This window comes from Fusarium fujikuroi, chromosome FFUJ_chr03 (genome assembly GCF_900079805.1).
Source record: "Fusarium fujikuroi IMI 58289 draft genome, chromosome FFUJ_chr03".
NCBI classification, from domain to species: Eukaryota; Fungi; Ascomycota; class Sordariomycetes; order Hypocreales; family Nectriaceae; genus Fusarium; species Fusarium fujikuroi.
The window spans coordinates 2508183-2520655 of record NC_036624.1 but is presented as its reverse complement, the minus strand read 5'-3'; the positions used below and the strand labels follow the sequence as shown (position 1 = coordinate 2520655).

Sequence of the window (12473 nt, the reverse complement as noted above, 5' to 3'; positions counted from 1 at the left end):
CCGGGGGGTGGGTTTTGGGTGGGATGAGAATATGCGATTAACCTATGATGATGATGATATTGTGCGAATGGGGGAGAGAAACACGCCAAAGAAGCGCGACGCGACATTGAAGGTACGTACTCACTAACCTACTAACCTAAGGTAGCGGGATTGAGTTAGTACCTTGCGGCCTCATCGAGGTTCGATGGCCCACCAAACACCAAGCGCTTTGACCCACAGAAGCTTGACGATCAGCATAGTTAGGTTAGCAGTCAGAGCCGCCTACTTCTTAATTTGAACGCCATTATTCAGACTATATACGACAAATTTGAGGTTTTGGTGAATCTTATTAGATAGGTATGCATATAAATCATAAAATGCTTAGATATTGTACATTTCCTCTATGGAGATATTCATAAGAATCTTTACCCATCAATGCAGATACACTCAGTCCAACCCGGTAATATCGTATTCTTACATATTCATCCAATTACTCCATTCATTGTACATGATGCATAAAATGACAACAGTATAGCGATTTTTAAATCAGGGCTTGTCCTCTGAACATACTGTTCTTGACCTCTGCGACAACATCCTTTCTATCGTCGTTACCAACAAGCACAATGCCACGACCACGTCGACCCATTCGTCCGGCACGACCAAGTCGGTGGATAAAGTCAATGGTTGTGTGTGGGACATCATATAGAATCACATGACGGACTGCAAGGGTGTCAATACCCCTTGAGGCCAAGTCTGTAACGACCAGGACTCTCACGTTGGCCAGTGATCGAGCCTTGGAGGCAATTGACGGGGTTGGGATTCTAAGAGGCGCCGGAGAAGTAAAAGTCTCCAGAACTTCGCCGTGGCGCTTCTCAGGTGTATCTCTGTGGAGAGCCTCGGCATTGATTCCCTTCTCTCTGAGGTAGTTCGCCAGTTCCTCGGTCTTTTCCCGCTCGTTGACGAAAACCATTATGCGGCGAACATCAACTTCGCCCTTTACTGGTCCCTCGTGACTGGCAGACTCGCGGCCGATGGAGTAGATAGCATCGGCACAGGCGAGATCCTTCCTGTTGCGGTACGGTTCTCTGGAAACGTCAACGACACCTAACTGGACACGTCGAGGGATGGCGTGGAGGTTGGGTGTGGTGATTCGGACCATCTTGGGGTAGTTGGTGGCGAGGAAGTTGTTGAGCTTGCGGGGAATCGTGGCTGAACAGCAGACAAACTGTTTCATGGAGGGTAGCGCTCGTTCGACAATACTGGTGGTGACTGGAGCAAAACTTCGGTCGAAAAGAGAGTCCGCCTCGTCGACGATTAGATGAGATACGCGGGAGAGGATATTGGGATCTGAATCGGCAATCGATGCGAGAAGATGAGGCGTTGAGACGATAACATCAACTCCCCTAGGTCCGTAGAGGTTACGCTGGATCTGCTGGGGTTTCAAGTCCGAAGAGAGGAGTTCTGTCTTGAACTTGGCCACGTGTGACAGAGCTTTGGATACTTTTGTGACCTGGTGCGCAAGCTCCGCTGTGGGCACAAGGATGACAACCTTGGGGCGAGCCATGGTAGGATGCGGCTCGTCAAATGGCTTGCCCTTGGAATGGCCCTCCAGTTGTCGTTGCTTCTCGAGTTCCCATCGTTCACGGTAGGCCTTTAGCTCAGGGTCCTCTGCTTCGGCAGTCTTGAGAGCATCGATAGCCGGCAACAGATAGGCCAAAGTCTTCCCGGAGCCAGTTTCTGCCGCTAATAAGAATGACCTCATCTCTTCTGTTGGTCTTTTCAAGTCGTCTGGACTTCTTTGTCCCAGCAAAGCTGGTATTGCTAGCCGCTGCACAGGGGTTGGCTTGATATCTGTCATGCCCTTAAAGAGCTCTTCGTTGACGGCCACTTGAAGGGCGGGGATGAGATCAAAGTTGTCGAACGTTTCGTAGTCAGTCATGCTTTCTTTCATCACTGTTCGCTTTCCGTACGAGACTGTAGCCAGGGCTCTCTGCATCTTGAGCGCTTTTCGGTCGTCTCCGTCTCTTGGCCCTCCTCTCCTGTTTTCCCTCTCTCTTGTCTTTCCTCCATTGCCATCTTTTCCTCCCATCGCACGATGCGGACCGACTCTCCGGGTAGAATCAATATTGGCATATTTCTTGTTCATTCCTCCAAAAGGACCTGGGGTTTCACGCCGTTGGCGCCGGTCATCGCGAGACGGAGGTGGTCGATCAACTCGATCTGAGAGAACCATGCGCGAGGGGCGAGGTTTGAAATGCTGCGAAACCAGGCGTTGGCTAATGCATGTTTGTAGGGATGAACGTGCAACTGTAGTCGGCCGAGATGAACGAATACAAACCGAGCAAACGGATCTCGTTGCTATGCGCTGCATAATTGTCGGGCTTCATGCGATGAAAACAACTGTGTTGCAGAAATATTCTTGGTGATAATATGATACTGATCAATGGTGGAGTTTTTTTTTAAACTGAAGTCGGGCCTCGGAGTCTTTTTCACCGACGCAGACACCATATCTACCCCACATGCTCCCTGAAAGGTCCAGGTATGATGGAGTTATCTCACCTCATGTTACGGATACAATATGAAGACCAAGGTTTAATAAAAGTACGTGATAAATCGTGCTCATCAGTTTATTATTCGCATCAACAAAATAAACATGCTTCCTAGTGGCTCCTAGGACTCGTATAGGTTTCTACTTTCCATTGCTCACGGCCCTGTTTTGTTATCTATCCTCCTCGGTTCGTACACGTACAGTCGCTGTTTATCCCTGCATCGTCGATGTCCTTCCTTTCCGTTATTATGAAAACTACCCAATCCAGCCCAAAGCCTGAATCAACGTTAGAAGGTTACTGCTCTTAGTGGTCGGCCGCCTGCCACCACCCTATCCCAATGGCGACAGCGAGGGCTCCCGTTGTAACGATTCTGAAGCATCCTTGTTAAGAAGCATTCTCTTCGACATGTGAAGTAGGTACTCACAAAGGCACAACACTGCCACGCGGCGGTGCTCGAGAAGGATCCCCTGAAGCCGCCGTTTTCTTGATGTCTTTGCCAATAATTGGATCTGCTGTTGGTTGTGACTCCTTTGAAGATTGAACTGCTTCGGACTCGGGGATTCTGGACGATTCATTCTGCACAGATTTACCGATCGATGGCGTATCGCTGGATGGGCTGTCGACCGCTTGGGAGACTGCAACCGCTGGGGTATCTGCAGCCGTGGTGGCGCTGGAGGCCTTATCGTGTTGAGTATTCTGGGCCTCATGACTTTCAACTTGAGATGCTGACTCGCCATTGGTCTTTGTACTGGGGTTTACCTCTGGGGTCTTCATTACGACGGCTTCGTCTTCCTCACTAGGGGGTGACTTTTGCCCGACCGGCTTGCTCTTGGAGTTGGGGTTCGGTAGAGATACAACGGCAGGGCCTGCTGATTGCTTGCTTGAAGCAGGCTTGGGCTCCTCTTCGATCGAGCCTAGAGATACTAAGGAACGAGTTCGCCCGAAACTATAAGAAGGTCTGCTGTCTCGTCTCCTAGTGACGGTAGGACTCAAAGACGCGGGTGACAGACACAAGTCATCGTTAGAGTCCAGACTAGTCCTTCTAGATGAGATTACACGAGGTGACAGAGGAATGTCCTCGAGATGAGTCTGGTCTTCTCCAAGGTGAGTCTGAATGGTCCGAATGGCATCAAGGATAGAGCCGCGATCGGAAGGGAAGGTCTCGAGTGTAGGGTCGTTGACGTCAATGTCGGAAGATTCGCTGTGCTTCGATTTGGCTCTTGAACTTTGACCTGGGCTATTGACTGCGATCGGAGCTGAGTCTGACTCTTCTCCAAAATCATAAGCACCAAGACACTCGTGTGCAAACAGTGGCATTTTCATCTCCTCGGAGTCCTCCTTCGCATCGTTTGCGAGCGTTTCGTGCGCCAGAAGAGGTGCCTTGAAGGCCTCTACTTCGGCTTCCTCCTTGGACTCATCGGCCAGAGTCTCATGCGCCAACAATGGTATCTCGTTGTTATGGGTTTCTTTTTCATTCTCTTTACCTGGCGACTCGTGGGCAAACAATGGAACCTTGAAATCTTCCGCATTCTCGCCGACGGATTCTGCTTCTGTAGATGTCGAGGGGAGCTGACTGGCAGGGTTCAAACTGATCGCTGGCGTATCGACGCCCGCTGGTGCGATCTGCTCTTCAGCTGGCTTTTCAGGTGCACGTATAACATTGTTCTGATTTCCGGAATCATCGGTTGCTTTGTGACAAAATATCAGGAAGCAACTCGAGATAGGGAACGGCTCTGAACTCACCAGTAGGATAGTTCTCAGCTAGAGTCCAATTGTCATGACCTATGCGGAGCTTGAACTGGTAGTCCTGATCAGGTTCCAGCATAACCTCGGACTGAAAAACATGGTCTCCGTTTTGGTCAGTAGTGTATTCCATCTCTTGAAGTTGCCATTGTGGATCAGTGAAGGAGCCTGCAAGAAAGACAGGAGGTGAGGCACCAGGCTTCTTGTAGGCAATTGTACATGGCATTTTGGAGGACATGGTGGGTGGGTTGAGCCGAAAATAGACTGATACAGTAAGTAACTCGGAGCCGAGACAGAAGCGTGGTCAAAATGCATACGCGAATGAACAGTTAAATGATGAGGCAAAGGCGTGATTAAAGGAGATCGCAGGTTTCTAAAAAAAGGTTACTGAGTTGGCATCGATGCTCTGATTTCGGAGCGCGCGAGAATCGAACGACAGACAGGGATGGATGGATGGATGTTCGTACCTCTATCGACACAGGGTGATGATCCAGAGATCAATATAACAGGATCACAACGCATTGACAACAGACAACAGGTCGAAAAAACGCGACATGTAAAGAAATTGAGGGAAAACTAGGTAAAGGGGAGGTGTAGAATGACGAAAGAAAGAAAGTGAGAAAGTGAGAAAGGCTAATGATGGAAGTTGGGTGAAGATATGGGTGAGGAGGAGAACAGAGGGAGGAGGCGGGATGACGACAGCTGAAGGTCAATGCAACACCAACCTGGAGCTGGAGCTGGAGCTTGAGTCTTGCAGCCGGTCGATGCCTTTGGTCTTTGTGAGGAGCAAGGCACCTAACAATTGACAGTCGAGGACGAATCTCAAGGACAAGAAGACAAGGGAGAATAACGGAATAAGACGTTGGAGTCTGCCGTTGGGGCCTAAACACGTGAGTTTGCATTGACTTTCTCAAGTCACTTTTAGGTAGTTAAGGTATTTCAGCAGTACCTACCTACGCCAAGGATTCTTATTAGGTGCATACCCCCTAGAACATGGAAGTGCTGGATAGACGTCATTGAGCTCAATGGACTAGAGAGAGCAGGCAGAGAACTGTAATTCGTGATCGAAGAAGTGACTAGATCACATCCATGTATATAAGGAACTCTTACATGACCTACCATACCTAAGAGGCGTCCGGCAATCTATAGACAATCCTAGGCCCAACTCAGTACCAATCTTGGTGTTGAAGGCTACTACGCCGTAATCCGGGGTTGATCACGATCTGCAGTGACGGCGGACGGGTCTTGACTTGCCTTGGAGTTTACCAATTACGCTTTGGTGCCTTGTTTTATAGCCGCCGATCTATGCGCTCCTTGACAATTGGTAATATCGCAGTTGATCTCTCGATCCATTTTGACCCGTTCCCGCTATATCCCCAGCACAAAGATCCCTTTGAGTTCATGCACGTCAATCTACGGGAGCAGGGAAGAAATCAGCAACTACCCGTCGGTTATGAATACGATGGCCCAGCACTTGTGAGACTAGGGGCATAACATGACTGGGTACTTATCTTACGCACTTGTGGGTAGAACTACGGTGAACCGTGCGCCCCCGCATTCCAACCGTTTTCAAGGTGTCGAAGCGAGTTATGAGCATGTCTCTGCGTCCTCTCGCTTGGTTTGGATCAAATATTGGGCATGCTCCAGCTGTCTTTCCCTGCTGTAAACAACGCAAGTTATTGGCGTTCAGGGCTTGAAACCATCAAGCTGGTCTGGACCTCCAGCTCGGAAGATATTCGTGTGCTGCTTGCTTGCCTGCCCGAGTAGAAGAGTATCAGGAGATCCTTAATCCGCTAACCACACTACCCAGCTCAACCTTGCACCGTCGAAAGCCAATTCAAGAGCACCAGCCAATTTCATTTTAGAGACAAGACGGGGAATGTGATATGATGTCGTTTCTACCTACCTCATCACCAATTGTACTACCTAGGCATTGATATATTCGTTCCTGGTTTCAATATCTTTATGCATTTCTCAGCTCAAGTCGGTTCACTTCACTTCAGTTAATGGGTGAAGCTCAACCACCAACCACCGATCCCCACCGATTTGATGCCAGGATATCTCTAACGCAGACACTAAAACCAGGGTGGTCCCACTTCTCAGGAGGCTCTTTCGGCGGCTCTTCCCACTGAGTGGCCCCACCTTTAACCTACCTTAAGTACCTTACAGCAAGTGGATGAAAAATTGAGAATGGAAAATACCGTTGCCAGCTTCTGACCTCATCGTTCACGGCGAAAACACAACCTCGCATGCGTACCTACTCACGCAACCGGCGCAATTCAAAGAACCCTTCTCTTAAACCATCGTAGTTTCAGTCGCGTACCTAAGAACCACTCAAGCTTATCTCTTCTGCTCCATCGGTTGTACATCTAGACTGCATCATCAGCGGCGGACTTGCTTTTTCCCTTGCTTCGCATTTCATCTCGTCGAATCACTCGAAACAGATACCTGGCAATATGTCGATTCCACCTCAACTCATCCGCGTAAAGCGCAAGCGTGATGATGAGTCTCCTGTGACCTTTCTACGTACGCCTTATTCTCCTGCGCGCTTACTATAGCAGAATCTAACTCGATCCAGAGTTTGACGAAGGCGCAAAACGCCATCGAAGTGACAGCAAATGGGTCTATCAAAGGAGGCACCCCGGCCCTCGGTCCCCGACGATAGAGAGCCCATCACCGTCTCTTCGTGATGCCAAGCCAGTCATTCATGTCTCGGGACCGAGCGATGATACACCACCAATAAAGAAGAGAGTCGACCCTGATGATGTCGCCCCTATACCGGACACCAAATCAGCCGAACCCTCCAGGGGCACCGAGCCACGACGCTTTCACATATCGAGGAAGATGATGATGGCCTCCAATGCGGCGCAACCATCGGGTGCTGGCCTAAATAAGCGAGCACGCTACGGACCTGCTGTCTTCGTCGAACGAAGCCGTGTAAAAGCCAGTCAACGAGCCTCTCATGTTATGAAGACCATCCAGGCATCTATAGCAGTACCAAAAGTGCAACCAAGTCAAGACATAACGATGTCGTCAGATGCCTCGTCCGAATTGCGGCCTTCAGAGGAGCCACCACACCAGGAGCGACGACTTAAAAAGCCAGCAGCGAGGAGCAGACAGAACTCTCCTCTTCCTGGCCCCAATACGCGGTCTCCTCTTCCAACTTCCGTTATGAGTCCTCACAACCAAGATTTATCAAAGATAACTGCTGATATGAACGACTGGGTTATGAAAGAGATTGGGGCTAATCTCGAGGATATGGAACAGGAAAAGCAAAGAGTCGCCAGATTCAAGCCTAAAGCTCCAGCTAAGAGATATCAGGAGCGTCACCCAGAAGTGGCTACAAGCACATCCGAGCCAAACGATGTCAGCATGAATATGGGTGAGAGCGAGGCAGAGGACGACGACGATTGGATCATTGAGGAATACGTCCGCATCCCTGCACACGCCATGACTGTCGATGTGGCACCGACCGACGTTGGCGTGTTGGTTCTTGATGGAAAAGAGGAGAGCAACCTATTCTACGGCCCTGAGCGTGATGAAGACGAGGACCTGGACGAAGATGACGAGGATGAGAATGGTGAGTCTACCGGCTAGTCTCGGGCAACACCCAGCGTGAAGAACTGAGAACCAAGACTAACAAAGCAACCTTGTTAGCCGAGAACTACTACACGGCTGACTATCCAGAAGACGAGGTAGAGTCAGATGATGAATACGGACGCCATCCTTATGGCTATCGGAATGGAAATGCATCCGATGACGAAGAGTTTGACAACATGTACTATGACGAAAGCGACAATGACATGGTCCTCGACGGCGACGGTGACGACGATGCCACCATGGCTCGTATCAGGACCTATATGAGGCACAGCAAAGCCTTTCAATAGAAGCATATAGATAGAGCAACAAACTAGTCTAAAGATTTTGAGGCGTTAGACTTTCAGCCTAGCAGCAACAAATCGACATGTCCCAACATGTCAACCACCACAAACATATCTTACACGCCCTCGCCGTCAACAACCAACGGACAGTGTAGGATAGTCGTCCCCCACCCCCGACTTCTCTACCTCGCATTCTTATCCTGAGGACCCTTGATTGTGTAAGCCACAACGTTGTACCCCTGAGGCGTGACACCTTAATCATTCAACAATAGATGCAAAGATCCCGATCTGGCATGGCCAATCCTCTTTTGTCCACCGAATAGGCTCGGAGAATCCGTCACACGGTGGAAGTTGTCCATTCTTTGCCCGCGCTGAGGGGGAAGAGGGTGTTTGACTATGAAATGCACCGGTATCGAGATAATAACTGGTTTGTACACCAGGGTTCGTGTTGAAGCCCATGTTGGCGACGGGGATCTGGCATCTAATCTTGCATCTGCACATCGTCTAGATACACCGTCCTCGAGACACGTGCCATGTCCGAGATGGTATCCAGGAACTTTCAGCCCTGGACTAGCGGCCTGAACTGTGTTACCCCGTGGGGATCTACATGTTTGCCTTCGCTTTATCAAAGCAGACGCGAAATGCCGAATGAATTGACTTAGATTCTTGGCAATCGCTTGTAGGGGAGAGGGGCGGAGGCAGTGGCTTTAAGATTATAAGCTTGCAGAGCATGACATCTACATCTGAGCTTAAGCTTGTTATAGTCAAATGCCAGGTGAATCAAAACAGATTTCAGATACAGAAGCTTTGTGCCAAGACATGAAAAATACAATACACTTGGCGTGGTGTTGGCAACTGAAGTGTTTTGCATGCCGATTGTACCATAGTAATGCCTCTGCTATATCCATTGGTCTCATTATTTTGGGGAATCAATCGTGATTCGTCTAATCGTACAAACATATGAAAAACACACCAACTCAACATGTCAACCAGCTATCTCTTTTGCCCGCCCCCAGTGTTATCCTTCCCCGGCGGTACTTTGCATGGTGCTGTTACATCATGTCCAAGAGTGGTCTGTAAGGAACTCGAGGGTTGGAAAAGCGAACACGAAACAAAATGTGCGTATATGACAAAGGAGATTTAGAGACATGCTTTGGGGTATGGTAGGAAGATGATCATCGTGTCGTCAGAAATTCGGTCGTTGAATAGCGTGATATTGAACTCTTCGAGTTCAAACCAAATAGGAAAAGGAAACAATTCGCTTCATCAGTGGCAATGGTGGTCGAAATCACTTTGCCCTCGTCAGTATCTCCGCCGATTGTTGATTCAGGCTGCAAGCTTGGTCACAGGGGACAGCATGCTTCATTCCTCATAGCTTCAATCGTCGCTGCTCCTTTCTTCTACGTCTCTCTCGCCTGTCGCGGTATTGCAAAGCTCTTTTGGCAGCTATAAGCAGTGTAAGTTTCATTACCATGTCTCAATGAGTAATAGATACGTACCCCAGTCTTGGGCCTTGAACTTAGTCTCAGCGTCGACCCACGAATAGTGAATAGCACGTTCGGGGTATCGCTGAGCTATGCCCAGTGGCTCCGTGGGTTTGTCCTGGCTATCCCGTTCACGAACCTTAATGCTGACATGCTGAGGTTCAAGGTCATCTTCGTTATCGAAGCAGAGCCAGCCCTCCTGATCCCAAACAGGTATGCGTTGGTTCATACGGTAATACCACGCTTGCAGACCTTGAATCGTGCGCTCGGGAGTAGTTCCGAACCGAGCTGCGAATTCTTGCTTGATACGCTGCCACTTCATCTTCTTGTCATGCCAGGCGTAGATGATGTAGTCACCTTCTTCTGTTGTGTACTTTTGGTTAATGTGCCGACCCTCGCTGTCTGGTGGTGGACTTGGATAGCAATGCGTGTTCAATGGTATTTGAATAGATGGGCGGCCAGCACCATAGTCGTAGTGAGTGTCTGGGTTTCGGTGGTTTCCCTGCAAAGATTGTTGTGGATGATCAACTACAAGCGAGTCTCGATTATGGCCGCTGATGGTCTCTCTTCTCGACATCCGATAGTCGTTAGGAAGGTCATCTGTTTGGAAAGACCAAGGCGGTTGTGGTTGTGTAAAGTATCTCATAGGCTGAAGGACCATGGGGTTGCGAGAGAGTCCAGGGAGTGGAGATAATGGAGTCCAGGTCTTCACTGGTCCATGTGTTCGAATGAGGGCCTCAACCCCTTCGTCAAATTCTCCTAAACTAGGGAGCTTCACAATATTGTTCCCTTGAGGTGATACGGCGTCATGTAATCTGGGGAGGCTTGTGAACTCTTAGTATTGTTAGTCTCGAGTTTCCACGCTGAGGAGCTGAGTCTCTGATAAACCAGAACTTACCCTCAAATTTGACCCTAGGGCTTCCTGAGGTTGAACATGGTGGGGTTTGGGGTTGAGCCGAACATTGATAGGTGTGTGTCTGGCTCGGGTCTTCTGCCGAATGTCTCCTCGAGGCCCCCTCCATCTTGAGGAATGGATGAATACTCATTTTGATGGGCGTCTGGCAACTGTCACACAGCAAGCAGACGAGCCGATGTAAATGGTTCTGGTTTTTTGTTTTGATCCAGAGTTGTTTGTTATGATTCAGGTGGAAATGGGTCGCCTCTTGAAGAATTATCAGGGAGGCGTCTGACGGTAGTTGAAAACTTCGCGGCTGGCCGAGGGCAAAGGCAAGTGGAAACTAGATACGTCTTGGTTTGCAAGACCTAAGCAAGGGGCGAAGGGAGAGCAAAGGGACCATAAGAAAGAAGGGAGAGTTAGAGCCGGGAATATCTGCTGGAAATGCCGATATCCTTTCGAATGTAGACAGCGTAATGGGAGGGGGGTCGACTCTCTTGTATTCGATTCGCGATGTGTTGAAGGTCTTATTGTCTGTAGGGCCAAGGCACGCTTTGATTTCAGCCGATGCAAACTCTCGCGTTCTTTTGTCTGGTACCTGGGCACCGGTAATAACCCAACATCAAAGGACGAGACGTTATTAAGTGATTTTCTCGACTTATGAAGGGGTCTGTGTGCCACCCCTGTCCGAGGTGATAGACGCTACCAACACTTGGACTTGGCGTCAGACACAACGCTTTTCTTTTCTGGGGGACACCCTCTCCAAGACCCTCCCCGCCTAAGGGGAGATAAGGTGGAGCGAAGAAGCAAAAGCATCAACCGGGATCCTATCCGTACCTACCGCAGGGTTATAAGGATAGTTTCGTGCCGATACGTTGCTATGAGTGAGGGCGCCGCTTCGTCAGAGCAGCCTGTCAGCACGTGCAGAACTCGCCGCCGACTAGGATGATCGTCCTGCTTTACCATGCCTTTTACTACAGTTGCTTCTACTGCCATCCTTGGTGGAGCAACAAAGCCTGTGTATCGTATGTATGATGCATCCAACCCACCATGGTTCCGTAGGGCTTATCGGCTTGGCAAACAACTCCCTCCTTAGGGTGTGCAGTCACCAATACATTCCCCAACTACAAGTTGAGTTCACAAGAATTGGTCATGAGCCGTTTGACGGAAGATTACAGTAAAGAGGAAGAAAGAGCAGTACCTCGATAGCTCATCCTGTCCGGGGAGACCCGCATCGCGTAGAAGCAAGGGGCGGATAGTTGAGCCGAGTGACCTATCCCTAAAAAGAGGCACACACTCTTATCGAATTCGAGCACGGAGTACTACTCGATAGCTGAGGCGGGATGTCCAAGAAGAGATGTGCTAGCCAGAATCTATCTTAATAATCCAATCGCGAAACTTTTCGCTTCCGATAATCAAACCATATGTTCTGGGTGGGTTTTTATTTTCCAAGGTGAACATTGGCCGTATCGTGGATAATAGGCTAGCCCATGGTCAAGGCACCCTAGCCCATCTGGCTCGCTAGACTGGGGAGTGGTCTATTTAACGCAGCCTCTGAGATCGCGTTAAGCCGAATTTGCACTGTCCGGGGCAAACCCTGTCGTCCAGATCCCAGCAAGATCTCACTCGAGATGTGTGAATGACATTGGCCAGGGGGTTGCCACTATGTTGGTGCTTCCGATCTAGGCCAATCTGCTGCCACTTTGACTGTACCCGGCAGCAGGCTATTCAAGACCAACTTACTGAGAAAAGAATGATTGCTCAATAACTTAATATGTAAAGTGCTGGTTGGATGTTAAAGCCAGTAGCGTACGCCTCAACCGTTCTGCTGGGACCGTAGCCGTGGGTCAACTGTTTTCTGGTCGAGCGGGGGGGTGTCGTTAATAAAACTTGATGCCAATAGTTCCCTCCTTGACAACTATGATGAAAGCAACACTCTTCT

At 49.4% G+C, this 12473-nt stretch overlaps 4 protein-coding genes; 1 reads left to right on the top strand and 3 right to left on the bottom strand.

Annotated features, from left to right (window-relative positions):
• Window positions 1–520: 520 nt before the first annotated feature.
• Window positions 521–2350, bottom strand: FFUJ_02895 (probable RNA helicase, mitochondrial; the record flags this gene model as incomplete). Its single annotated transcript, XM_023574680.1, has 1 exon — window positions 521–2350. The coding sequence occupies one exon, from the start codon at window positions 2348–2350 to the stop codon at window positions 521–523; it is 1830 nt and encodes a 609-aa protein (XP_023427992.1).
• A 481-nt stretch (window positions 2351–2831) lies between these two features.
• On the bottom strand, window positions 2832–4509 carry FFUJ_02894 (uncharacterized protein; the record flags this gene model as incomplete). XM_023574679.1 has 3 exons in its annotated part: window positions 2832–2898; window positions 2953–4216; window positions 4272–4509. 3 exons carry the CDS (start codon window positions 4507–4509, stop codon window positions 2832–2834), a joined length of 1569 nt encoding a protein of 522 aa, XP_023427991.1.
• A 2218-nt stretch (window positions 4510–6727) lies between these two features.
• FFUJ_02893 (uncharacterized protein) lies at window positions 6728–8158 on the top strand (the record flags this gene model as incomplete). XM_023574678.1 has 3 exons in its annotated part: window positions 6728–6797; window positions 6850–7851; window positions 7929–8158. 3 exons carry the CDS (start codon window positions 6728–6730, stop codon window positions 8156–8158), a joined length of 1302 nt encoding a protein of 433 aa, XP_023427990.1.
• Window positions 8159–9521: 1363 nt separating this feature from the next.
• On the bottom strand, window positions 9522–10682 carry FFUJ_02892 (uncharacterized protein; the record flags this gene model as incomplete). XM_023574677.1 has 3 exons in its annotated part: window positions 9522–9598; window positions 9652–10470; window positions 10535–10682. 3 exons carry the CDS (start codon window positions 10680–10682, stop codon window positions 9522–9524), a joined length of 1044 nt encoding a protein of 347 aa, XP_023427989.1.
• Between the last annotated feature and the right edge of the window lie 1791 nt (window positions 10683–12473).